General features: G+C 54.5%; 2 protein-coding genes across 3 annotated transcripts in view; one reads left to right on the top strand and one right to left on the bottom strand.

Annotated features, from left to right (window-relative positions):
• Window positions 1–3,624: 3,624 nt before the first annotated feature.
• Window positions 3,625–26,293, bottom strand: part of RSPH14 (radial spoke head 14 homolog) — a 79,293-nt gene continuing 56,624 nt past the window's right edge. For both annotated transcript variants that reach the window (XM_015542136.2, XM_042961953.1), the window contains exons 5-7: window positions 8,197–8,422; window positions 6,203–6,339; window positions 3,625–3,924 (exon numbers count right to left, since the gene is read on the bottom strand). In XM_015542136.2, coding sequence (XP_015397622.2) covers window positions 3,686–3,924; window positions 6,203–6,339; window positions 8,197–8,422 — 602 coding nt within the window. In that variant the 3' untranslated portion in view covers window positions 3,625–3,685. The remainder of the gene's footprint in view (window positions 3,925–6,202; window positions 6,340–8,196; window positions 8,423–26,293) is intronic.
• The window catches only part of GNAZ (G protein subunit alpha z), a 53,340-nt gene continuing 42,348 nt past the window's right edge, over window positions 15,302–26,293 (top strand). The window contains exon 1 of the mRNA XM_042961952.1: window positions 15,302–15,455. The gene's annotated coding sequence lies outside the window, so the exon portion shown is untranslated. The remainder of the gene's footprint in view (window positions 15,456–26,293) is intronic.

Here is a 26,293-nt window from a genome sequence, read left to right as displayed (position 1 = left end):
ATGTTATTGGGCATTGGATCCAGGAGCTAAACTCCTTTAGCTGTCAAGTATAGGCCACTCTGAGGCTGTGTTTCTGCAGGGACTCCGTAAGCTGCTCCTTCCTCTTCCTTCTTCTCAAAAATCAATAATGTCTTTAGATAAAGTTCCAGGTGCCTTAAAGTGATTTGGCAGAGGCCCACCCAGCATCACAAAAATCACACTCAAGGCACACTCACATGCAGTCTCTCCTCCCTAGTTTATCCCTTCAGCTGACATTTTTGAGTGCCTACTATGTGCCAGCCGCTACAAGGAAATAGTTGTGAATACAGCATAGGAAGCAGAGAGTGAAACACTAGCCATGATAGCCAGCATTTAATATGGCCTACTATTTTGTTGCCAGGGGTAAGTGCATTATCACATTCAAGCCATAGAACCACACTTTGTGGAAGGACTAGAATTAACCACATCTCATAGGGGAAGAGACAGGCTCAGCAAGGGAACTGAGTACATTGGGAATGGGCATAGGGCCTGGAACAGCCCTGCCTGATACCAAAGATACACACTGGCTCTCCATGAGTTGTGTATACAACAAGGAGGCCCACCTAGTCTGAGTCAAGAAAGGCCTCCCCTGGCCAAAGAAGGAAGTCAGTGCACTGGACAAAGAAAGGACAACATGTGGAAAGTCATGACACAAGAGTGGAAAGCATGGTTGAGGATGCCAAGACATGGCTTATGCATAGAACAGTGGGCCACAGGGAGGGCAAGGTGAGCATAGGCCTGATTTGCTTTATTTACTTTGGGATCATAAGTTCTTGGGAGCTTCAGTGGGGAAGTGACAGGTTCAGATTTGCTGGCTGTTGCTGGAAAGATTAAAGGGAAGCAAGAACACCCGCTAGGAGGCTGTTTAGAGCAACCCAGGCAAGTTAGTGGCAAAGAAGAAAAGAGAAGGGAATGGCATCAAGAGAAGCCAGCAATCAGAAGTAACGGGACTTGACTGACTAGACTTCTGGAGGTTGAGGCCAGGATGACTCTCTGGGTTAAGCATGCAGGCAAAGGGTGCACCAATTCCAAAGACAGGCCACACTGGAAAAGGAGTGGATGTGGGAGAAAAGTTGAGCACCATTTGGGACATGTTGAGTTTGAGTTGCATGAAGATACTTATTGCCATCTTGACAATAGTATGTCTTCTGTTCCATGAACATAGGATGTCTTTCCATTTATTTAGGTCCTCTTTCATTTCTTTCAACAATGTTTTATTTTTTGTACTCAAGTTTTGCACTTCTTTTGTTAGATTTATTCCTAGGTATTTTATTCTTTTTGATGCTATTATAAATGGAGTTGTTTTCTTTGTCAACTTTGCTGAACTCATTGATTAGTTCTAATAGTTTTTAAGTGTATTCCTTGAGATTTTCCATGTACGAGATCATGTAGTCTGCAAAAAGAGATAGTTTACTTTTTTCTTTCTAATCTGGATGCTTTTCATTTCATTTTCTTCCCTAATTGCTTTGGCTAGAATCTTCAGTACAGTGTTGAATAGAAGTAGTGAGAGCAGATATCCTGATCTTAGGGGGAACTCATCCAGGCTCTCAGAATTGAGAATGATATTAGCGATGACTTTTTGCAGATGTTCCCTTCTATTCCTAGTTTGGATTTTTTTTTTTTTTTTTTTTTTAGAAATGGGTATTGGATTTCATCAAATGCTTTTTCTGCATCTATTAAGATGTTTATGTGATTTCTGTCCTTATTGTAGTTATGTGTTACATTGATTCATTTTCATATGTTAAACCAACCTTGCATTCCTGGAATAAATTCCAGTTCATCATGGTGTATAATGCCTTTTTAGTGTGGCTGGATTTGGTTTGCTGATATTTTGTTGAGTTTTTAGGTCTATATTCATGAAGGATATTGGTCTATAATTTTATTTTCTTGTAATGTTTTTGTCTGGTTTGGGTATGGGGTAAAATTAGCTTCATAGAACGAGTTGGGAAGTGTCCCTTCCTCTTCTGTTTCTCAGAACAGTTTGTGAAGGATTGGCATTAACTCTTGCCTGGAGACATTTAAGGATAGATGTTAAGTTGGATAGAAGGGTTCAGAACTTAGGAGAGAGGCTGGGGCTGCAGGCCCAGATTTGGGGGAGACAAGGCAGTGGGCAAGCCTAGCTAAGAAGAGAACCTGGTAGAGAAGGCCCATACCAGGAAGGTGAGATTGTGTGGCAGAGTGGGAGGAGAGCAGGCCTAGACAAAGCTGTGAGAAATGCCAACACTACTGGTCATGTAGAGAAAGGGAGTTTTATAAAGGAGACCAAAGAGAGCACAGCCAGAGCCTTGGAAGGAGGCCCAAGATAGCTGCTACAGAAGGGAGTATCCACACCTGGGCCACAGCGTGGATCAAACACAAAGAGCACAGGGTGTTGGCAGCAAGGCAGTCAGTGACCCTGGCCAGAGCTGCCATGGGTTGAGGTGGGAAGGGGACATGAAGAAGTGGGGTCCTCAAGCACCTGTTTTGCTGAAGGAGAAAAGGTTTCCTCCTATGGGGCCGGTTTTGAGAATGAGACTTACCCGAAACCCCAGATGGGCTCAGCAGCCAGTCCCTTTTAGAACAAGAGCACCTACTTGGGCTAATCCTCTAATTCCAGGGACACAAACTTCTCTGTTGCTTCTAGGAAAGTGAAAGCCCCAGTCACTTGAAAGAACTATAAGAAGGTGCTCACTTGAGGACTCTGGTTCTCCTGATAACGTTTATTCTGGGAGAAGTGGGCATTCCATGAGCCTGGGAAGTTCTGTCCCATAGGAAATATGGTTGCAGGTTGGCGCTATAATGAGGAAAGCCTCGTTTGAGTCAGGGAGCCTCAAAAAGCTCCCCTGAAGCTAAGCTCCCCTCCTGAAGCTTCTAGAACAGAGGTCAGAACTGGCTTGAGAACCATCATCCTGCCAGACCAGGCAGGGAAGGCTGGAGGAGATTAAAGGGTTCCCAAGCCTCATACTCTCCACAGCCTGGCTTCTCCTCCAACCCCTTCAAGCTCTCCAGCTTCATTTGCCAGTTTCACTTGGGGGAGAAGAGAGGCAAGTGGAGACAGGTGGAGGCCCAAGTGGAAGGCTGGACAGAGGGCTGCTGTGGGGCTGGGGTATGGTTGGCATAGGCCAGCTGGGAGTTTACTCTTAAGACTTCTTGTTTCTCGGGGAAGATATCTGTCCTGGGCGTGCATCTCTAGGGGGCCTCATACAACTCACATTCCCCCTGAAAGAGCCCACATAGGCTGGCACTGTGACCTTCCCTCCTGACACCCATTGTGAGAAGGGGGAAGAACTGGCTGAACAGGGCAGTATCCAGCCACACCTAAGGGCCTGGTCACTCAAATGTCTGAAACTTGGGTTGTGCCAGATCCAACTGTCTTTCTTCTCCCAATCCAACTCCTGCCCCTCCCTGTCTCTGGAGGGCCTAGCCCTGCTGTCTACCTTCTGTGGGGACTCTTGGCCCCAGCAGAGAGCCAGAATGCCACCCTCCCATCCCTGGGCATTGGACTTAGCCCATGCCTCCTTGCCTGGCCACCATGACCCAGTCCTTTGAGGCCGGGTGTTTCCCCTTTGCAGGAAATGGAAGATGTGACCACACTCCAGGAATATAAAGTGCCATTCAGACGCAAGATAAAGAGATTCAGCCCATTTATTCAGGCATGCAGCTTATCAGATCTGGCCCAGTAAAAGGCTCAGGGTTTCCACTCAATGACTTTGACGGCGATCTGTGCTGCCCGCCGCACGGCCTCACTGGTGTCATCCTCCAGGACACGGAAGACGGGCACACGAGATTGCAGAAACTTGCGGCCCTCGGGGGCCTCAGCCAGCATGGTGAGGGCCTTGGTGGCATTCAACCGTGCCTTGCTCAAGGATGAGCCAAGCAGGCTCAGGAGCGGGTGGATGGCTTCTGTGTCCAGGGCAGCATACTTTCCTGTGGGCCACCAACACCACGCGTTCCTCAGGGGGCCTCCTCTCACCCCAGCCCAATCCTGGCATCTGGCCTCAGGGGAGGTGCCATTCCTCACTCCCTCGAAGGCCTAGCATCTTCCTTTGCCTCCCACCTTGCCCTCTTCATCTCCTGCCCCTCCAGCCCCTCAACTGGCTTCTCCCCAACCACCCTGATGCCTCTCCGGCAATCCAGTTTTCACAAGGAAACACAAAAAGTAAAACCCAATTGTTGATTTATGTGGCAAATGCTTCTTGAGCACCTACTCTGTGTCAGGCACAAAAACTCACATAGTTCTCTCCCTCTTGGTGCTTACAGTCTAGTGGTGGGCACAGACATTAATGTGTAAACAAGACATTGCTCCTTAACCTTCACCACCTCCCCGCTGTCCTGGCCTGCTAAAAGGCCAGATGGTTGCCCCCTGCCTCCCATCCTTCCTGCTATGCTTAATGTACTCTTCTCTTTTCTTTTTTTTTAATTTTTTAATGTTTATTTATTTTTGAGAGAGAGAGAGAGACAGAGAGAGAGAGAGACAGAGCACGAGCAGGGGAGGAGCAGAGAGAGAGAGGGAGACACAGAATCTGAAACAGGCTCCAGGTTCTGAGCTGTCAGCACAGAGCCCGACGCGGAGCTCAAACTCACAAACCGTGAGATCGTGACCTGAGCCGAAGCCGGACGCTCAACCAACTGAGCCACCCAGGCACCCCATTGTACTCTTCTCTTAATGCTGGGACCTGTCCAGCTACCTTCCGCCGTGCTGACTCCCACTGTCCCTTGGATCAACACCCATGCCCCTCCCAGAGGAGGCTCAGCCCCTGCCCTGGGCCACCACATGCCATGCTTCTCTTCTATATCATCAACCCTCTGCCACTCCCACCAATGTTCACCAGAGGCTGAGATGTCCAGGTCCCCACCACCAAGCACAGGGCCTGGCACATGGCAGGGGCTTGGGGACCCTTGGCTGGAGTGCCAGCTTTGTGAAAAGTGGCCCCACATCCCTAGGTTCTAGCTGTTACCTGGGCCCACCATGAGCCCTCCGGCCCTCCAAGAACTCCCACAGGAAGCCCAAATGAGACACAGCACTGAGGACGCCCAAGAAATAAATGTGCTGGGGGGAGCCCCTGCCCTGGTGGTCAGCATCCTCACTGCATAATCGAAAGGAGGCTGTGGCTCCAGGAAGGCCCCAACCTCTCCTCCTCTGGTATGTCTCAAATTCCACCATTAGGGTCTAGTGGGGAATGGCTGAGAGGCCAATTCTGGGGGGCTTTACAGCATGCTGATTGAGAGTCAGACCCAGTCAGTCCTCTATGGAACACCAAGAGAGCACGGGGCATAGGGCTGGTACAGGCAATTGTGAGCATGGGGAAGGACAGACAGCTTTCAGAGGTCAAGTGGGATTACCCACCCTGGCCTCCAGGTGGGGAAACCAGCCCAGTAGCTCCTGTTAGCCCAGGGTTGGATAACTTAACATGGAAGCCTGATTGGCTGGGGTTCCCCAGGTGGGAGAGGTAATCTCATACTCTTATTTGCTGCCTACCCCACCCATTGAAAAAAGTAATTTTGATTAAAAAAAAAAAAAACACCATGAAGGGGTACCTGGGTGGCTCAGTCAGTTAAGCATCGACTTCGGCTCAAGTCATGATCTCACAGTTTATGAGTTCGAGCCCCACATCGGGTTCTGTACTCTTCTCTGACAGAACCTGGAGCCTGCTTCAGATTCTGTGTCTCCCTCTCTCTCTGCCCCTGTCCCACTCACTCTCTGTTTCTGTCTCTCTCTCTCTCTCAAAAATAAATAAAGATTTAAAAAAATTTTTTAAAAACCCATGAAAGCAAGGCTCCAGTTGTTTGCCTAGGGCTCAAGATAACCAAATCAAGGACGGCAAACGACATAATTAATCCCAGAATCCAGGCTTACAAGCGTCCTGGGTTGGAGGTGGGAATTCCAGTCCCAGGGAACAGCCTGGCAGGAGGGGACAGAGGTCCTAATGGGAGTGACCAGGAGGGACTACAGGTAGGTGGCCCACTGTGGCCAGGAAGAAGAAGGAGGGTGGAGCCTCGGGCCCAAACTTGAAAGGACTTCAACAACAGGCCGGGAAAGTATTTTGGTGGGGCAGGGAGGGGACAGTAGGATGCTGAGCACAAAACGAGAGTTCTGGAAAGCCTGCAGGGACAGCCAGCATGCTGGAGGCTGCAGTGACCCCCCACTGCCCAGTAAGCTCCACCACCTATACAGGGGATGCACCTGGCCAGCAAGCTGCCTCACCTTGAGTTGTCACCGTGGCATACATGAGGGCCCCAGCGGCATTGGCCTGCACCTCCTCCACCTTGTCCTTCAGCAGGTGCACCAGGATGGGGATGACATCATGCTGCCACACCTGGTTCTTGCCCTCCAGAGGGATGCTAGACCAGAGAGGGAACAACTATGTGGCTTCACTTTTGCAAGAGGAGGTGAGCAGGGCCCAGGACCACCCCAGGGGACACCAGAAAGACTTGTGTTGGGACGATCCCTGGTGGTCCAGGCTTAGCCAATGGGTACCAAGGCACCAGGGAGCACAGATTTGGGTCTCACCCCCCACACTCAGACAACCTGGGAGCATGGCCTGTGGCCACTGAAGGCAAAACCACAGAGGAGCCAGGGTGGGGTGGGTGATAGAGATTTGTCCTAAGGTATCACATGAAAAAAAAAAAAACAGACCTGTTCCCCCCAGCTCCAAAATGGGGAGCAGCAGGACCCAGGGGTGCAAACCACAGGGACACTCATTTTGACTCCATGTAAGAGCCAGAGCTACCAGGGATGGGCTCAGCCACACAAATAGCAGCAAGCTGCCAGGGAGACACCGGTAGAGAGCCACCCTCAGGAGAGAGGATGCTGTAAGTCACTTCTAATCCTGGCACTGTACAAAGCTGTGAAAATGTACATGATGGACTCCCCATGAGCTCCCCTTGGGAGCTTGATCAAAGATGCAGAGTCCTGAGGCCCGCCTGCAGGGGTCCCATGTGTTCATTCATTCCCACAGCCAGGGCTGCCCGAGTACCTTGCAGGCCCTGGGGCCAGATGCTGAGGCCAGAGCAGGGTTGCTCCAGCTCAGCACCACTGATGTTGGGGCTGGATGGTTCTTGTGTCCCTTGCATTGTGGGATGCTCAACAGCATCCCTGGCTTCTATCCCCTCAATGCCAGGAGTGCCCCTTCTCCCCAACATTGGAACAACTAAAAATGTCTCCAGATAGTGCTGCCTGTCTCCTAGGGGACCAAAGCTCCCCCTGTTTTGAACCCCTAGTCCCAAGCGGCAAACAGAGCAAAGCCCTGTCCTCAGGAACTCCCCTTGGGGGTGACACACAAAACAGGAGGGAATAGTGCAAAGCACATGCAGGCTGGTGGAGGCTGCCAGTTTCCAGAGCAGGTATGGTCCTTAGAGGCTTCCCTGGAAGGGGACCTCTGAGCAAAGAGCAGATGGTGATGGGCGTGGGGTGGGGCCCCAGAATCTCCATGTTCATAAGCTCCCAGGGGTCTGGATCAAGGGCCACACTTGTAGAAACGATGGCCTGGGTTTCTAGAGAGAATCCCAGATGGAGGGAAAGCCAGGCCTCAGGGAGGCAAGAGGTGTCAGGATGAAGGCAGGTGGCCATATCTAAGGCATGGACTTGGGGGGGACGAGGGACCACCCATCCTTGGGGAACATCTCTGTCCAGGCTCACACGCTGCCTCCCTACCGCCCTTCCTCCCAGCTCTGAGGCTTTGTGCTCCCTCAGGCTCCAGGCCAGGATTTAGACTATGATTCTGTGTAACCCTGGGTCCCCTGTGCCTTCATTTCCTTACTTATAAACGGAGATACTCACCTTCCTTGGAGGAATGTCTAAATGTGCGGTCTGTAGGTAATGCCGGGCACATAGGGAACACTCAGTGACCCCTGTCACCACCAGTTCTCCTGTGCTTGCCCTCCTCAGAGGGAGGGGGTAAAAAACCATCTCATGCTCCCCAGGACTGGGGGCTTCCTGGGACACAGGACTGTGAGTGCTAAACCTAGGACACCCTCAGGCCAACAGGGCTGTGGCCACCCCAGGGGAGAGGGTCCTTCTCCCCCAGGGCACAAGCAGGCCAGGGGAAGCAGGCCCTGAGGTGGGCTCCCTGGACCTCCAGGGCAGGCTGGCTTGCTGCAGGGCTGGGGGCAGCTCAGTTGCCTTTTCTGAGCCTCAGCAGAAGCCCCAGGGCCGGCCACTCCCACCCTCCCTGCTCCATCCACTCGGGCCAGGCTCACCTGACCGCAATGAGTGTGCGGGCAGCTTTGCTGCGAATGTCATCATTGGTGCTAAGGAGCTTCTGCTTCAGGAAGGGCACCACGTGGCTACCCAGCGCCTCGGTGGCATCCTCCATCAGGCAGGCCGCCAGTGTGTCCAAGAGGAGCCCCTGGATCTCTTCCTCCTCCCTCTGCAGCTTCCACACGAGTGAGGGGATCAGGCCACTGTTGACAATGCCCTGGGCTCCTGCAGAACAGGAAAGGGCACTGAGTGTGGGCCAGCCCCCCTTACCCGTTCTGGGCAGCAAGCAGGAGCCAGGAAAGTTCTGCAGAGCTGGTGGGGCAGGGGAGGTTTGCAAATGCCTCTGGCTCCTGGGCCCCTGAGCAGCTAGCAGGAGGCTATGGATGACAAGCCAGAGTGGGAACCACACAGCCCTGGAGAACCCCCAAAGGTGCCAGCCTTGTTGTCACCTGTAACTGGGGGACATCAGTTACAGGCGTTCAACAGGTGTTCAGTAGCCTGAGAAGCAGCGGCCATCCTGTGTAAGCACAACAGCCATCCCTGCATGGCCAGGCATAGAAGCTTCCCTCCCTTCCCCACCCTGCACCAGAAGGAAGGAGGGGGACCACCCAAACCCCTCCTTCCCACTTGAAACCTCTCTAAGCTGCTGGAAACCCCAGACCAGTCTGGCCAGCCCTTGGGGAAAGGGAAAAGAGCTTGCAATCAAGTCTGAGGTAGAAGCTAACAGGCTGGCATCTTATATACAAAAAGAGCTGTGCCTCCAACCCAAGATGACAGGAAGTCCATGAACTCTGGCCAAGGAGGTCTAAAAAAGCCCCCTCAGAAAGGGGAACTCCACATGGCAGCATGGCTGGGGCACTGGGGCTGGAAGAAGCGGTGTGGTGAGCCTCCCCAAGGATGGACTCCACTTCCCTCCTTCCAGCTAGCTCCTCCTCCCTCCGGCAGATGTCTGGAGGGGAACCTGCAACCAGCCCGGGCGGCACCCCCAAGGAGCCTAACTCCCATGTGCCCAGAATTGCTCCCATAGCAGCCATTACTGGGAAGTGAGCAGGGCACTGATGGAAGGGCAGCCCACACTTCCCAGCCCACCTCCCAGCCCTCTTCCTGGCCTCCCCAGTGGCCCACACCACCCACCAAGAAGCCATATATAGCCCCCATGGAGGTGGCCACCAGCAACACCTCTCTCTTCCGCCTCCCCAGAAACCCTCTAATTTGCTCTAGAGAGACAAATAAACAGGTTAATTAGCCGAAAGGTCTCTAAGTGCCAATTAGCACCAGGGATTTCCTCTTTGAAGACATCACCCCAGCCTTCCTCCCTCACTTCCTGAGGATGTCAAATGGCAGGTGCCCCCAGGGTGAGGGGGCGGAGAGGCACAGATGCGTGTCCAGTGGCTCCTAGTTCCCCGGCCAGGTTCTCACTGGGGTGTCATGATGGAAGAAGTAGGTCTGCCCTATTTGTTCTCAGGGCATTCATGATACAGGAAAAGCAGTTTCCCATTGCTTTAAGAGGACTAGGCTTTTTGGGGTGCCTGGGTGGCTCAGTTGGTTAACTTTCCAACTCTTGATTTCAGCTCAGGTCATGATCTCACAGTTCGTGAGATGGAGCCCCGCGTCGGGCTCTGTGCTGACAGTACAGGGTCTGCTTGAGATTCTCTCTCTCGACCCCTCCCCCACTTGCATGTATGCTCTCTCTCAAAATAAATACACATTTTTTTTTAAAAAGAGTACTAGGCTTTTTAAGATTTAATACACACGGATTTCCAAAAGTGCCTAGCTTGTACTCCTAAATATATCCAGCTGTGTGACTTTAGACAAGTTACTTAACTTCTCTGAGCCTGGTTTCCTCATTATTGAAACCAGCCTAGATGGCAAGGAGTTGTGCAATGCCAATGGGTAGTGGGTGGGAACATGCTCTCTGTAAGGGACTATCATCATAAGCCCAAAACAGCTGGGCCTAGCATAATAAGGGACTCCACCATCACTGAGATCCACTAGAGGAGTGTGATACAAAAACAAAAGCTGCAGTCCCTGCCCTGCAGGAACACAGCCTCTGTCTCTCCCCTTCAGCCTCACCCTCCCCATCAGGGCACTGCCAGACCACACACCTGGACTGCTCCAGGTCCATTTCCCACCTGCCATTTCCCAGGCACCTGCCTACAGGCTCCCTACCTGCCCCAGCCCTGGGTCCAACTCAGACACAACGTGACCCAGACAGCCCCTTCCTAGCTCACCATGGGGAGGTAACATTCGATATTTCAAGGATTTGGCTGGCTGGAAAGATTTTGCATAGAGGAAGAAAGTTCCTAGCTGGGGGACACCCAAGCAAAGGGCTGGGGATGAGGAATTTGTGCATCATCCCAATTTGTGCATCATCCCAAGTGAGGCCTGACTGGGGCCTCACTTGCACCTAGGCTTTCCAGGGACCCTCTCCCCCCAAAGGTGTTGTTGGGCACAGGCGGGGGCCAGGGGGGAGGGGGAAGGGCAGAGGAAGACAGTCCAAGTCCAACTGTTAGAGGTGATCACCTCCACTGCTCCCTCCCTTGGTGAGGAAACCAAGGCCCAGAGTGGCAACTCAAGTGCCCAAGATCACACAGCAGACAGGGGCAAAGCCAGGGCCCCAGGCATTTGTCTTGGGCTTCTGCTCCTAGAAATGCTGAGCACTGGGACCCCAGTTCATTCTGAGACAGAGGGAGAAGATTAAAAATAAAACGCGTGCCGGGTGTGTCTCTCTCTGCTCGTTCACTTTGCTTTTCAGCTAAAAGGAGAGTTGCAGGCCTGGCTATTTATAACTAACCCAGATCTGCAACGGCTTGTTCAAGTTGGGGCTGGGGGGGTTGCACAGACCCCAAGGAAATAAACTGGAGAAACCCACTCAGCCCCGCCACAGCCTGAGAGTCAGCCAGAGGGGCTTGGGAGAGCAGGTCAAGCCGGGAGAAGAGCCAGACAGGAGGGTGCTGTTGCCTGCATCCAGAGACTAGCAAGATGCCACCACCCCCATCTTCGGGTAGTGGGGAGACCAATGGCACAATCTGCCCTGGACCAGTCGTGACGAGACAGGTTCATACTCACATAGATGAGGAGTTCCAGCATCCTAGGCACTCTGGGCATGCAGGAAGGTAGGCCCAGGGGAGCTGGGCCTCATGGGGCAGAAGGGCAAAGGCACGAGGCATGGGTGTATTTGGGGAGGGCCCCCGGTCTGGCATGGCTGGTGTGCCAGGACGGATTCAGTGACTGATGAGCCAGAAAGCTCCACCAGTTGCTCTGGAACTGAAGGGACATGATGCCCAGGCACGGAATGCTCTGTGACTGAGTTTTGGTCATTTTCTGGAGATAGGTTGATACCACTTGGAGAGGCCACTCCTCAGCCATCTGTCCCTGCAGGATTGGTGAAGTCCAAGGCTTAATCACTAGGGCCCCCTTCCTCTTTTCACCACAGAGCCCCAAGCTGTTATCTCTTGGTCCTGTTTTCCTGGCTAGGAAGGACTGAGGATGGGGCACCAGCCCCAGCCCCCAGGCCATCTGCACCTCAGGGGGACCCACCTGTCCAGTGTTAGCCTCATGTGGCCCCCATGCCTTGAACTGCTGGCACACTGACCCCCAACTGTGCCCACCTTTGTTCATGAGGACACATCCCTGTCCTTAGCTTACTGGGCCTCTCAATAGCATATGATGTGGCTGACCCCATCTTACCTCTCAAGACACTTTTCCTGAGGCTCCAGGACCCTCTACTTGCTGGTTTCCCGGCTACCTCTCCCACTGGTCCTTCATGTGCTTAGCAAGCACCACCCTTCCTCCAGCACCTCTTCTCATGGGGGCCTCTTCCTTGGCCCCCACCCTCCCCACTCTGCCCCCCCCCTGCCAGGGCCAGCTCTTTGTCATGGCTGCAGCCACCACATGGCCCTCTCCTGACACACTCTGTCGCTCAGTGATCCTGCAGCCCTATGCTGAACTCAGCTTCATGCAGAATCTCTGCTTTCTTATTTTCTCTGGGATGAATAGTTGACATTTTTGTTATTTGATTCTGCATATTAAGACAACCTACACCATCTCAGGTGCCTGGGTGGCTCAGTCAGTTAAGCGTCTCTTGGTTTCGGTTCAGATCATGATCTCAGGATCATAGGATTGAGCCTCACATCAGGCTCCACGCTGGGTGTGGAGCCTGCTTGAGATTTCTCTCTCTCTCCCTCTACTGCTTGTTCTCTCTCTCTCTCTCTCTCTCTCTCTCAAAAAAAAAAAAATGGGGGCACCTGGGTGGCTCAGTAGGTTGAGCATCTGGCTCTTGGCTTCAGCTCAGATCATGATGTCACGGTTTGTGGGTTCAAGCCCCACACCTGGCCCTGCACTGACAGTGAGGAGCCTGATTGGGATTCTTTCTCTCCCTCTCTCTCAGCCCTTCCCCTGCTCATGCTCTCTCTTTCTCTCTCAAAATAAATAAATACACTTAAAACAATTTTTTTAAAAAATAAAGACATTAAAAGCTAGAGGCACCTGGGTGGCACAATTGAGTGTCCGACTCTTAATTTCAGTTCAGTCACGATCCCAGGATCATGGGATCGAGCCCTGCATTGGGCTTTATGCTGAGCATGGAGCCTACTTAAGATTCCCCTCCTCTCTCTGCCCCGCTCCCCAACTCATGCTCTTTCTAAATAAAATAAATGAATAAACAAAAATTAAAAATTAAAATAAAATAAAAAGCTAATCTTAAAACTCTCCGGTGGTTCTTAGGTCAACATCCCCAATCTTGCATAAGGGCCCCTGGCCCGGTTCAACTGTCCCCAGCTCCACTCCAGCTTTGTATTCTGGCACCCACACTTGCTTGCTGGTTCCAGCCATGCTGGTCTCCCATGGGTTCCTCCAATCATCATAGCTCCTTCACATCCAGCACATCCCCCACCTTGGAACATGCTTCTCTCCTGTCCCAGGTCACAGGCCACCTCCATTCTGCTGTCCCAGTGCCCAGTTCTCCCCCTGCATGTGTGCCCAGGGTTCTGGGGAGGGCTCTCCTCCGTGAGGCAAGAGTAATGGTGGATTACTGCCCCACAGACAGGAAGGTCCAAAGGCAGGGTCGGGCCTGTCTAAATCCCAGAACTGTGTCTGTGCAGAGGAGGTCATCAACAAATAATTGCTGTATGAAGGGTTACAATCATTAGTGGCCCCTAGGGTCAGGTGAGGGAGGTAGCAGCCAGCTCCACTGGGCTGTTTCATGGGCTAGCTCCGATCTTATGCCCGGACTGCTGTAGAGGGTCATCTACACTAACATCTAGTTTGCCTCTGCAAACAGCTCAATTCTGACCCCAATCCTACAACAGAAACTGCCCTCACCCATCTCTAGACATGTGCCTACGTGCACTTCCCCTCAGAATCACTAAGGACAGTCTATTAGTGTCCCCTTTGACAGAAAAGGAAACTGAGGCTCATCCAGGTGAAATAACTCACCCAAGGGTGTACGGGCAACAGAGCTGGGTCTGTGCTTCACCCTCACCCCCTCTCACCTCTGATCCACATCAGGGCAGGGCCTGTGCCAATCGTCTTCCTGGTATCACATCCATTGGCCTCTGAGTGGTCCTGTGGGCAGGGGCCCAGCCTGATCCAGGCTGGGGGTTTGAGGGCATGCACCCAGAGAAGCCCCACAATTTTGGCCACCTTCCTTTAGTTCTCACTGACCACCTCCAGCCAGCGCTGTGCCAGGTCTACGTTCACCTCGGGATGCCCATCACCAACATCTGTCCTGTCCCTGAGAATCTGGGCAACTTCTTCACAGGTGGGCATGTCATGTCACAGGATATGTAGTCCAACAGTCTCCATCTCAAAAAGCAGAGGAAACATTCCCAGAAAGGTTATGGGATAATGTTGCAATGCTACAGCGTCCAGCCTGCAGAATGGGACCCCCGCCCCTGCCTTCAAACCACAAACCTGGACTGGGATGACCACCCAATCCGCCCTTGCCAATGATCAATTCCAGTGCTCCTGCCAGGTGTTGGGTGATCCTTGCAATGTGACCATGAGGGTGTAAATTGATAAGGAAGGTGTCCCTAGGAGAATCTGCATTTCACCAGGGATGCTCTAGAATACACCAAGCTTCAAGTTACAATGATGGAAAAGACAAGGAGTGGCATTAATATCTTGGTTCTCTGGCCCAAGTCTTTTAAGCACAGGAGTGAGGGACTCCTGGCGTTGAGGCCCACAAATGGGCCTCCCCGGAAATTGAAAGAATTTGGCAGACTGGCTCAGGTACATTTTGCTGCCGGTTGGATGCCTTCTACCTTCCACAAGCTTCTAAAAGGCGGCGGGGGTCCTGGCCTTAACTGAGCTGGCTGGCTCCCTCCTGCCTCTCTGATCTAAGGGACACATCCTGGACCCTTCCTCCTCTCCTCCTTTTCCAGGCAACCTTCTATGGCCAGGATTGCCAGGGACCGTTTAAAAAGCCCCTTCACGCTGGGGTAGCAAGCAGCAAAGATGACTAATGTCCCTCCCATCGCTGCACTAACCTCATTGGTGTAAACCTTTAGGGTTTGAATAGCCTCATAGCCTTGCACACGTTCCAGCGGTTGGTCGCGACAATTCAGGGAAGCAGGTGCCACTAGCCCCACTTTGCAAAACAGGCTCAGAGAGGTCAGTTGGTTGCCCAAGGTGGCGGAGTTTAGTGCCAAGCTGGGTTCGAATACAAACTGGGGGAGGCGAACGGGGGCCCGGGCCTTCCGCCACTCTTAAGCTCTGTCTCTGGCTCTTTGAGAAGCAGTCCTGCTAGCTCGGAGCCGTGCCTTCGCGCAGCCAGGTCCCGGGGACGCCTGTACGGGCAGCGCCAGCTCGTGCGGGACTGCGGCGCGCGCGGCACCGTGGCTCCACCCCTGCCCGTTGCCATTGGGCCTCATATGCATCGGTCAGCCGCTCTTGCCCAATGGGAAGAGAGCCGGCGCTCGTGGCGGGGCGGTGGCGCCCAGCGCGTGGTCACCGGCGGGCGCGCGGCAACCCCGCCCGCGGTTGGCCTGGCAACGCGCTGCGCTCGCGGCTCCGCCCCCTGCCGGCGGCAGCGCTGCGCGGGGCGGGCGGACCCGCGGGCGGGCGGCGGGCGGCGCGGGAGAGCGGGCGGAGGGAGCCTAGCCGGCCGGAGGGTGTGCGCCGCCCGCGGTCCGGTCACGTCCCCGCGCGGGTGCCGCCGCCCGCGTAGTGCGGAACGAGGGCGCCGCGGCCCGCGCTCGCCGCCCCGCCCCGCCCCACCCGGAGCAGCTCGGCCGATGCACCGTGCGGCGGCCCGGAGGTGAGTGAGCGGACCCGCGGCCGGGGCACACGCTGAACCTCGGGGGGCCGGGGACGCGGCTGGGGCGTCTACCCCACCCCCACCCGGGGCCCCACCCGGGCCTTTGTGCTAGGGATCCGCCTGGGCGGGGGGCGCCGGGGAGCAGCGAAAGGGATGCCCGGCCGGGGTCGGGGCGACCAGGGTGGGGATGCCTGCGAGGTGGACAGGGGGAGACCACGGGCCGGGCAGGTGCTGGGAAGGGGCGCCACTGGGCCGAGGAGCTGGCAGGAGGGGGTGGCCGCGGGCCCGGGAGGTGGGCAAGGGCTGCCGGGGATGCCGCGTCGCTCCCCCCTCCCCCCCAAAAAAAAAGCCGCCCGTGCGGAGCCGGGGCCAGGAGACCTGCGGGAGAGGCGCTGAGGCGGGGTCTCCCTCCCAGGGGAGCGGGGAGGAGGCGACCCCGGGCCGCAGGAGCGCCGACCTGTGGCCTTGGCTGAAACGAAGGAGAGGGCCCCGGAGGCCTGGGCCCGGGGCCGAGTGGCTCGCAGTTTTCCGTCACCGGTCTTGCAGAGAGCAGGTTCTTTTGGAAGCGTTTAGAGCAAGAGATGAGTATCGACCTGCTGCGATTGTGATATGTTCCTGGCTCAATATTTTTTTCCCTTAAAAGGCGGTGGGGGTGTTGGGGTGTTTGGGGGGAGGGGTGTGAGGGCCTCGGGGCTGGGGCTCCGTATCCTGCGGGAGATCCACGGGGGCTCTGCCTGCAGGGCGGTGCTGAGCCTGCCTTGGTGATGATGGCAGGACTCCGCCTAGGCCGAGAATTGAGGATCTCTGTTACAAGAGAGAAGAAGACAGTGCGGAGACCAGGGTTCCCTAGAGTCCCTGTCTCAGGATGGAGGGACCCGCCTGGTAGGCGAGGTCTGCCTGTTTTGGTGAGGCATCCCAGCCCCCGATGGACTCCCTTCTGCCCAAGTGATTTCCCTGCTCTGGGGAGTGAGTCCGGCTGCCTTGGGCTCTGTCTAGAGGAGGCTCCTTGGCCAAATTCGATTAAACAAATATTTACTGAGCATTTGCTCCCCCAGAGCCTGGCGGTGAGGTAGGAGTGGACTAGGCCTGCCCTCCTGAGACCGACGCACCACCCCACAGGGGAGAAATGTCTCCCAACCCTGAGTGTGGGTGCCAGGGCCTCTGGAGGGACCTTAGAGATGAGGTCTGGGCTGGAGTCAGATGGGCCTGTGGGCAAAGTGACATTTGAACTGGAGCTTGAAGGACATGAGCACATATGGGGTGGGCATTGTGGGCAGAGGGAAGAAAGTGGAACAAACCACAGAGAGGGCACTCAGGCAGTTGGGTCTGGAAGGAGCACAGGATGTGCTTGGGAAGACATAGGTGGTGTGGTGGGAAAGGTGGGTGAGAGGTGCACAGGAGCTAAAGGAGCTGGGGAAATGGAACACCCCACTGCTTGTTAGTTGTGGCTTTTCCAGGTAGGCCACAGTTTCTTCATCTGTAAAAGGGAGTAGCTCTGTGACCTAGGAGCTGGGGTGGGCTTGGGGAAGAGCTTGAAAGACTCTGGGGTCTCCTTGCAACCTAGACTGCCCTTCCAGGCACCTTGTCTCATGGGCAAGGCCAGGGTACTGGGTCACCAACAGCCTGGCCCCCTTCCTAGCCAGGATGGAGAATGATATTTAGTTGGAGACTCTGCCCCTTTGGGGCGTGGATGTTTGTGAACTGTAACAGGGAGGCTTGGGAGTCTCCATTTAGGGGCTGATTGAATGGGAAAGCCTGGCCATGTTCAAATGAAGTGGTGTGCCTTCAACGTTCCTCGTGCTCCAGGGACAAGACACTGGCATTTGGCTTAAAACTCTTGTGTGTCCCTCTAACAGACGTTGATTTTCTGAGACAGGAGGTAAATAAGGCATAGTCCCTCCTCCTTGGAAGGCCAGTGTCACTTTCTGCCCTAGATCTGCTCACTTGCTCATACCCGGGGATGTTTTCGCTCTCCCTCTGAAGGGGCTGTTTGTTACTCATGTATGTGGCATCCCCCCCCCCCCAAACTCCTAACACACACTCACTTTCAGCTTTTGGCTGAAGCCCATGTTGCTGCAGTGAGAGCAGGGCCTGCCTGCCCTCATAGGGGTGCAGATTATGCCAAGAGGGATAGAGCCACTTCACTCTTGTGCCTGTTGCCAGACCACATTCTGACTCTGGCAGGAGTCTGTGGGATGCTAGATTTGGGATATGGAATGGATTCCTCCCTCTGTGCCCAACCTCTCAGCTCTTCTGTTTCGTGGAGTCTCAGTAATTCCTTGGTCCAGATCTCAGAAGCTTCTAGGGTGATTTCAGGAACTTCTGGGTAACCAGGTGGACTTGGCAAGGGCCCCTGTAAGAGGCCAGTGGGATGGACGACTGAATGGTGGGAGGGCTGGCCTGAGACTCGGGGTGTGGCCTGAACAGCGTGTTTTTCTGTGTGTTTTTCTCATGCGTACATACCTGTGATGGCAGTGTGTGCCGTGCCTTCCGTCCCTGGATGTGAGGATGAGGCAGCCCTATCCTGTCTCTTGCTAGCACTCGGAAGACCTAAAATGCTGTGTGGGTATAGGATGTTCTCACTGCTGCTGACCATGGCTGGGCTTGCAAGAACTCTGGAAGAAGAAGATTAGCATACTGCTCTCCCACAACCCCAGGAAGGAAACCTGGGGTAACTGAGCCTCCAGACACACGCCTGCAGGCGCTGTGGTTGGCAGGAAAGAGGGCAAAAGGAAATGGATAGGGGCATCATGGCAAATGCTGAGGATCAGCCCCAGAGCAGTGGCCGGACACAGCTTAGGCAGACCGGGGATTGACGTGGAAAGGCCCAGATGCCCCAAAGCAGGTTCGGGGGGCCCTCCAGTTGAGGCCTCCAAAGACCTGGGTCAGGCCCTGGCCCTATCACCCCTGGCCCAACCCTGTGCTGACTGAGCTTCTTTGTCTTCATCCATAAACAGAGCCAAGAGTTCCCTGCCCTGTCCCTGCACCTATCCCTGCATGGGACCTCCCCGTGTGTCTGGCCCCTTACACGCATCCACACTGGCAGGGAAGATGCTCGCGGTAGTGAACTGACAGGGACTAACCACAGGGACCATCTGATGGCTCCTGGAGCACATGGGAGATGTCAGCCCTCCGTACAGAGCCCAAGGAAACAGAAATGGTTCGCACATTCATTCATTCCTTTGGCTAATATTTACCAGAACCTGCCGAGTACTAGGCACTGTGCCAGGCACAGGGATATGGCAAGGAGCAGGACAGATGCAGCGTCTGCTCTCATGGTGCTCACAGCAGTCTCAGAGAGGCTGACACAACACCTGGGTAACTGAATGCCAGGTAAGGTAGGTGCTGTGAAGAGAACCAAATTAAATGGGAGGGGGATGGGAGAGGGTCAGGGGGTCCCTTTGCATGGAGGGACCATTGGCACAGTGCCATGGAGAGTGACGGGTGAGTCATGACTGACAAGGAAGAGCACCAGGAAAGAGGGTGGCAGGTGCATAGGCACTGAGGCTGACCCACTTCTGCTGCTGGAGGCCTCACCAGAAAGCCAGGTAGCCAGAGCCCAGTAGGGAGGGTGGTTTACGGAGGAGGTCAGGCAGGCCCCAGTGAGGCAGGAAGAGGAGAGAAAGCTTGGAGAAGAGGAGATACTCAAACTAATTCTGCTGTTAAAAGACCTGTGTGGTTGATGGACATGGGGGCAAGAACGGGGGGGGGGGGGGGCGTGAGGGGCTGTTACAGCAGTCAGGGGCAGGAGGCTGCTGACCCAGTACAGTGGGAGCAGTAGGGGTCATGAGAAGTGGTTGGATGGGGTTTATTTTAAAGAGGACCTAATGATGGACGGGAAGCATGGACAGCTGGAGGGATGGCAGTGGCATTGGCAGAGAAGGAAGATGCGGACTCCATCATGAGAGGTAGGAAATTGGAAATTAGGTTAGACCTGGTAGACATGGACACATGTGGCGGTCAGAGGGGCGAGCGAGGCTGGGGGTAGAAACCCGGAGTCCTTGGCACCAGGTGTATGGGAAGCCAGGGACTGGCCAAGGTCACTTGAGGATCAAGGGTAGGTGGGACCAGAGGGGCTGGGTCAGGCCTCAGGGCCTTCACCTCTCAGAGCATGAGCCGAGAAGGAGCTTCCAGAAAAGAGATTGAGAAAGATTGACCAGCAAGTGAGGTGGGAGCACAATCATGATGGCCACATGGAGTGGAGTGGAGTGGCCACGTGGAGTGGAGGAAGACTGTGGAAGAGGGTGTTCTCAGGAGAGCGGGGCCTCTGAGGCAAACCCCAAGGTATGCGTGGAGTGCATGGGGACTGAGCAACAGGGGTAGGACCAGCTATATGATTTGTGGGCCCTTGGTAAAAGTTGTTAAACATTTCAAGACAGTAGAGCATTACACAAGGCATGGGGCCCTGACTGACTGCCCAAGTGCTTGCCCATGAAGCCTGGTTATGGCACTGGGAGGGCAGTTCCACGGGCCTGCCACCATGTTCCCCCTTCTCCCTTGGGCAGTTGGGCACACGGGCTGTGTTTGGCACTTGGGGCCACTAGGGTCAGTCGGAGCCAGCCTGCAAGCCTCACTCTGGCCTCCTGTGAGTGTTGCTTCCTCCCCCTCTGTCCCTTAACCTCGGGAGGGAGGCACGGTTCAAGGGCTGAGGGCTGGGCAGTCCTGTTGGCACGTAGTTGGCTTCATACAACAATGGCTTCCTTGAGTTCATCCCTTTTCCAAAGGAACCTGGTATATCACAGAGTTTTGAGTTATTTGCTTCTAAATTAAGGTATAACTCTCTTTTAGAGACATCCCTGGAGAATCCATCAAAAAGTGCTAAGAAGCGAGACTGTTAAAAACCACGGTGCAGGGAGAGGCCTTACAAACAGTGTCAAGCCCGGCATTCCTTCCAGCAGCCTCTAGCCAGAAACACACCCTTCCCCGAGGGTTTGTCCAGGCCGGCTGTGCCTTTCCTGGCTGTGCAGACAGTGGTCAGAGCAAACGTTTCAGAAAGAGACCCTGCCCCAACTGAATAGCCCTCCCCAACCTCTGGAATGGAGAGCTTTCCAGGCAGGGTTCCAGGATCTGAGCCCTGAGCCCTTCAGCAAGGCTCTATGCCCCTGTGAGCCAGGGAGGTCAAGGTTGTGGTGTTGGAGCAGAGGACAGTAGGCTCAGTTATGCACATTTCCCCAGAGCCCAAACACAGGCATTCATGAGGACAGCAGCAGAACCTGCTGTGGATTACAGTGAGCTAGTGCCTTCGAAGGGCAGAGGCTCACTTTATCTTTCCACTACCAACTCCTCCAAGAAGGGGCTGATTTTTACCTCAGTTTTGTCCTCATAGTCAAGGAGACTGAGACGTGGGAAGATGGGGTGGCTTTCCCAAGTGGGTAATTGCCTCTATTTCTCCCCTTAGCACTCATCACAATATAACCTATTACCTGCTTTATTTATTTTATATACTATCTCTCTCCTGGATCTAAATGTAAGCTCTGTAAGGTCAAGACCTTCATTGGCTGTTTGCCACTGAGAATCCAGCCCCAGAGCCTGGCCTGGCCATAGTAGGGCCTCAAGAAATGGCTGTTCAAGGGGTAAATGAATACTGGCAAGTGGTCAGGGCTAACATGATCTTTTGAGCCACGTTCATGCAGAGGGCTGGGCTTCCTAGTGGCTATAGTCCTCACACTGGAGAACCAGTGCTCCAGCTCAACCCTCTGATCCCAAGAGGTGTGTCTTTGGCCTTAAGGTTTGGCCAACAAACACAAATCACCTATAGGTGGACACCACTGACAGTGCACCAGTGAGGCCCGACTGTGGTTCGCTCACAAGCCAAGGCAGGTGAGTGCCTCACTTCTCATGCTGCCATTATAGGCATGGGTCCCTGCCACTGGAAATCAGATGCCTCAGTTTGACACCTGGCCCCTCAGTGACATGGTATGACCTGGCAAGTCCTTGGTCAGACGTAGAGGTTTCATATGGTCATGACAAATAGGGGCATGTCCATAGGAAATTGTTGTAAGAGAGCAAGACTAGATCCCAGTGGTAGGAAAGGAACACGTGTCTGCAGTGACCATGTGATGGCTGAATGGCCTTTCTATGGCCTGTGCCCCAAGACCAGCTCAGCAGAGCCGCTTGGTGCAGGGGGAAAAGCACTGGAGAGGAAATCAGGAGACCTGGGTTCTAGTCCCAGCTCTCTCTGTAATGCTGACGCTGGTGAAGCCTCTTCACTGTCTGGGTCTAGTGTCCTCACCTTTAAATTGGCCTTGGTCAAGGGTATAGATAGTTTTCATTTCTTGTACCAACTCTGGAGTGACTGTCCAAAGCACAGAGTGTTGAGAAGGATTCTGGGGCTATGTTATGACTCAGAGGGAAAGTGGTCATGGTTGACAAGTGATGTCCATGGTGGGTATTGGAGGGAGGATTTAGACTCAGATGTGTTTGCCAAGGACTGGCTGACCCCGCCCACTACACCGTGACTCTTGCCTAGAAGCTTCAGCTCATCCTTCATCTCTCCTTCATCTCTCCCTTCTCCCAGACACTGACTCTGATCCCCCAGATTAGGTGAGGACTCGTCTCCTCTTCAGTGCTTCCTCCACCAGCCTCCTGAGTCTAACAGGCAACCCAGGACCCTACGCATGTTTCTTCCCATGGCAGCCTCTTTCTGTACCCTGAATGAATGAATGAGCAATTTAGTGAGCCTCATGCTGAGCTCCAAGAAGGCTGCCTGGAGTTAGGAGACTAGGTGACCACAGAAACGGTGTTGTAGTGGTGGGGACAGTGCAGGAGGAGGAGGTGAGTGACAAGGGAGGGCTATGAGAAGGTCCTGTGGGGCCCGGTCGTCCTATCTGACCTCAGCCACAGGGCAGCTCACCAAGGTGAACATGAGAAACTGCTCCAAACTGCCCAAAGGGACTTCCAAAGACCCTCCTTGACCATGGGTTGGAGTACTTGACACCTGCAGCCTTCACCCTGCAGGAGGTCCCAGTGACCTGAGCTGGTGGTGCCGCACCTCCACTCCCCCTGGCCACCATGTCAGCAAGCAACCCTGCCCACCCCTTTTGCTGTGACCCAAGCTGCCCCAGCTGTGTGCAGCCTCAGGCCTGCACCACATGTCCCCTCTTGCTTCCTGTGGCCCCATGGAGTAACCACCAGGACCAGCCAGCCAGCCTCCACATCAGCACATGTGGGGTGCGGTGGCCCTGTCCCCAGGCTGGGCTTTCCTCCAGCATGGTCACCCCCCCTCACCCACTCTGTTACCTCTGATATGCTGTGCAAACATATTTCTCGATAAAATGCTGGGAAGAAAAATAATTAGAGTGTTGCCTCCATTATCCAATTTTTGATTAATCAAACTCTCTTTGTCCTCGGCCAAAATCTATTCATTTCCCTTAAACACTGGGCCAGTGCCAGGCATTGATTTCCTCTATGATAACGCCACGCACGTATGCACGCACATCCCCAGCCCTGCCCCACCTCATGGCAGGGAAGAGGGCGCAAAAACAATGATGGCACTGTCTGAGGCCCCAACCCCACCCGCCTCCTCCAGGAAGCCCCACAGCCACACTGTACCCACCATCCCTGCCCTGGCTCCTCCAGCTCCTCAACTGGGCTCAGTTCCTACGTGGCCTGAGTTTCTGGGTGTGTTCGTCTTGTCTTGCTGGCTGTTCTGGGGCTCTCCTGGGGCGGGCGAGGGGTGGAGGACCGGTGTGGAGGGGGTGTGGGGGTATGGCCACTGTGGCTGCTGAGGACTGGGGCAAAGGAAGAGCTGCAGCCCCAGGCTGTGTTCTGTCACTGGCACAGAAAGGCTGGAGCTGGGTGGGGAGGCCAAGGGTGAGGACCAGGGTTTGTGAAGGGGCCTCAGGGCCTTGAGGGAGGGATGGAGTTGGGGTGGGGGCAAGTTTCCGGTGGCAGCAACGGAAGCCCAGTTCTTATGGGCTTACCAGATGAAGGGACATCTGGGCTGAGGGCCCAGAGGCAGAGCAGTATCAGGGTTGGCCAAGACTAGGTGGGAGGTGGCCACACATCTACCGTGTTCATCTGGGGGAGGCCCAGGGCCTTTCCAGAAGACTTCCCAGAAGTCCCTGGCTGTCCCCTCCCTGTGATGAGTTGGCCCCTCCCTCATTCAGTACAAAGGGCTGGGGTGGATTTATTAGCACCTGCTTCCTGCCGGATACTCCTGGGCCTGTAGGACACATCATTGGCACACAGACCAACGTCCCTGCCCTGCGAAGCTGGCATTCACAAGTGTGAATGGGGAGCGGGGTAAGTGTGATGGGGGCAAGGGGGGGCAGTAAACACGGTAAGGAAGCTGTGTGCCCTGGTAGAAAACACAGTGTTGTGGGATGTTTGGGGAGTCATAAATAGAATGGGCAAGGGAGGCTTCTTGAGTTGGGGACATCTGAGCCATTTGGGGAAAGAATGGATTGGCTCTCTGGACAAAGAGTGTTCCAGGTGGAGGGAACAGCCAGTGCAGAAGCCCGGAGTTGAAATTGTGGATGATACTCAAGGGACAGCAGGAGGGCCAGTGCACCCAGCATGGAAAGTGGAGGGGGCACGGCAGGTCGGGGGGAGATGCAGGGTCACAGAGCCCTGGGGCCCTGGGAGGACTCAGGCTCTGGCTCAGAACTAAGATGGCCAGCTGTGGGAAGGTTTTGAGCACAGGAGAGATGCTCTGTCTTACAGTCTGACAAGGATCCCCCTGGCTGCTGGGGGAGCACAGAGTGCAGAGGCCAGGAGAGAGCAAAGGTGCCTGAGAGGTCACTGTGGCAGTCCCAGTGAGGGGCTGGGGGGTTGGAGGCTGGTGGCTGGATTTCAGACAGAGGGCTCCTCTGAGGCCAGCCAGGCCTAGCCCTGACCTGAGGCACTGGGTTCTGTCAGAAGGAGTGGGGGCAGGGGACAGAGGGATGCAGAGCAGAGCATGCAGTAGACACATGCCACATATGCCCCCAGATCCCCTTTCCTGTCGGCACACTGTCCCCTACCACATCAGTGTTGCCTGCTCACAGCTGCACCCCTTGCTGGAAAAGAGCCTTGGGCCCTGGGAGGCCCTGTCCTGTCCCTCAAGGTGGGACAGCCTTGATTTCATTTAGGCTCCACAGCTCCCTGGGATCAGGCCACACCAAGAAGGTGGCTGAAACCACACCTTTGCCTGGTTCCCTGCCTGGCCCTGTCCTGTCTCCCTGTCTCCTGAACCTGCTCCCTGGACCAGTCACATGCCCAAGAATCCCCATCTCAGGCTCTGCTTTTTGAGAACTTCATCAACAGGGTCAGAGGTTACCGCAGACTTAGAGACTCCTAGGGCTCGCCCGGCATAGATGGGAGGACCAGTACCAGCCACTGAGAGTGACCTGCAGGGGCCCCAGACTCACAGCCTGCAGGCCTACGTGAGTTCAGAAGGCTTGGGAAGCAGGCTGTGAGGAAGGTCAAGGAAGAAAAAGGGTGGTGCTCACCTTTCAGGTGAGAAAGATTAAAAAAAAAAAAAAAAAAAAAAAAAAGGAGCTGCACGGAGGCAGAAGGGGCTCGGGGAAGGAGCTATGCACTTGCCTGGTCCATAGAGCCCTCAGCAGAGAGGGTCTGGCCTGGGGGGACGATAGCTGGAGTGGGGGGTAGGATCTTGGGATTCCACACTCAGAGGCAGGAAATTGCAGGGCAAGAGACCCAGAGTGGTTAAATCAGAGTCTTTACCCAGCCCACGGGCCTGACTAAAAGTCAGCAGTTACCTTCCCTATGGAAACCGGGAGCCAGGCTCCACCCCAGGCAGCAACCCCTTCCACTCGGCTTTTAGTAAAGGCCACATGTCTTCCCTGCACATCTGTGCCTCCCTCCTCCTTGTATGTGGAACCTTTTCATTTTTATTTATTTATTTACTCTTGGCTCAGAAATCTCTGGCCTGATTTCCTCCTGAGTCAGTGTTCCTCAGGCGATGCTATCACATCTCATCTCGTCAGCCTTAGCAGCTGTGGGCTAGAAGGCTGAGGGCATCTAGAGCCACAGGACAGTACAGGGCCATAGGGAAGGGCCTCCCTGGCCGTCTTCAGTGCCCTAAGGCTGAGAGGCTGCCTAGCTGGGGTAGAGCCATTTGTTGGGGCCTCTCTGCAGCTGGGGACACTGTGCACCCAACCTTGGTCCTTCCCCCATCTGCTCAGACTCTGGCTCCGAAATAAGCAGGGAGCTAGGAAGAGGCAAAGAAAGGGGGGCTGCTTTTAAGAGGAGACTCGCTATGGGTCTGCCTGTGCCAGGCCGGTCAGGCAGGCTGGGGGGACATGGATAAGCTAATCCAATGGCCTGAGGCCAGGTAGCTGTGGAGTGGCTGCAAAGAACCCAACACAGAGAGTCCTGTTTCCCCAGCACAGAAGTGTCTCACGTGTGCACATGCTACCATTTTTTCAAAGAAGCTGTTGTGATCAATGAAATGCAGAGTCACTTACGAACTTGTAGAAATCTTGGTGCTCTAAGCAAGCTCTAACTCTTTTATCCCCGTCACCAATGCTCACTGGATGAATGGGCGTGCTCTGTTCTCACGATAAAGCGTGCCGGCCGAATGCTCCAGAACAGGAGGGAGCCAGTGTCCTGCACTTTGGCAGCCATCCCTTTGAGTCACTGGTGTTTGGCCCAAACCTGTGTGTGCCAGTTGTACTTGTCATTGTGACTACATCCTTGAACACCATACACACTGATGAAATATGAACGTAAAGAGGGATTCTGTGGAAATTCAGTGGATGCTTTGGAAAGCCTCAGTACAAGCTGTGATTAGGTTTGGTTTGGGCAAGACCAAACTGTGAGACTGGAGACAGAGAGCCATGACAACCTAGGATTCAGGTCCTGGGTACTTTGCAACCTCACACTGCCTGGAGAAA

The sequence above is a fragment of the Panthera tigris genome, chromosome D3 (assembly GCF_018350195.1).
Source record: "Panthera tigris isolate Pti1 chromosome D3, P.tigris_Pti1_mat1.1, whole genome shotgun sequence".
Lineage (NCBI taxonomy): Eukaryota > Metazoa > Chordata > Mammalia > Carnivora > Felidae > Panthera > Panthera tigris.
The sequence above is the reverse complement of the archived record's forward strand: the minus strand, read 5'-3'. Positions and strand labels throughout refer to the sequence as shown.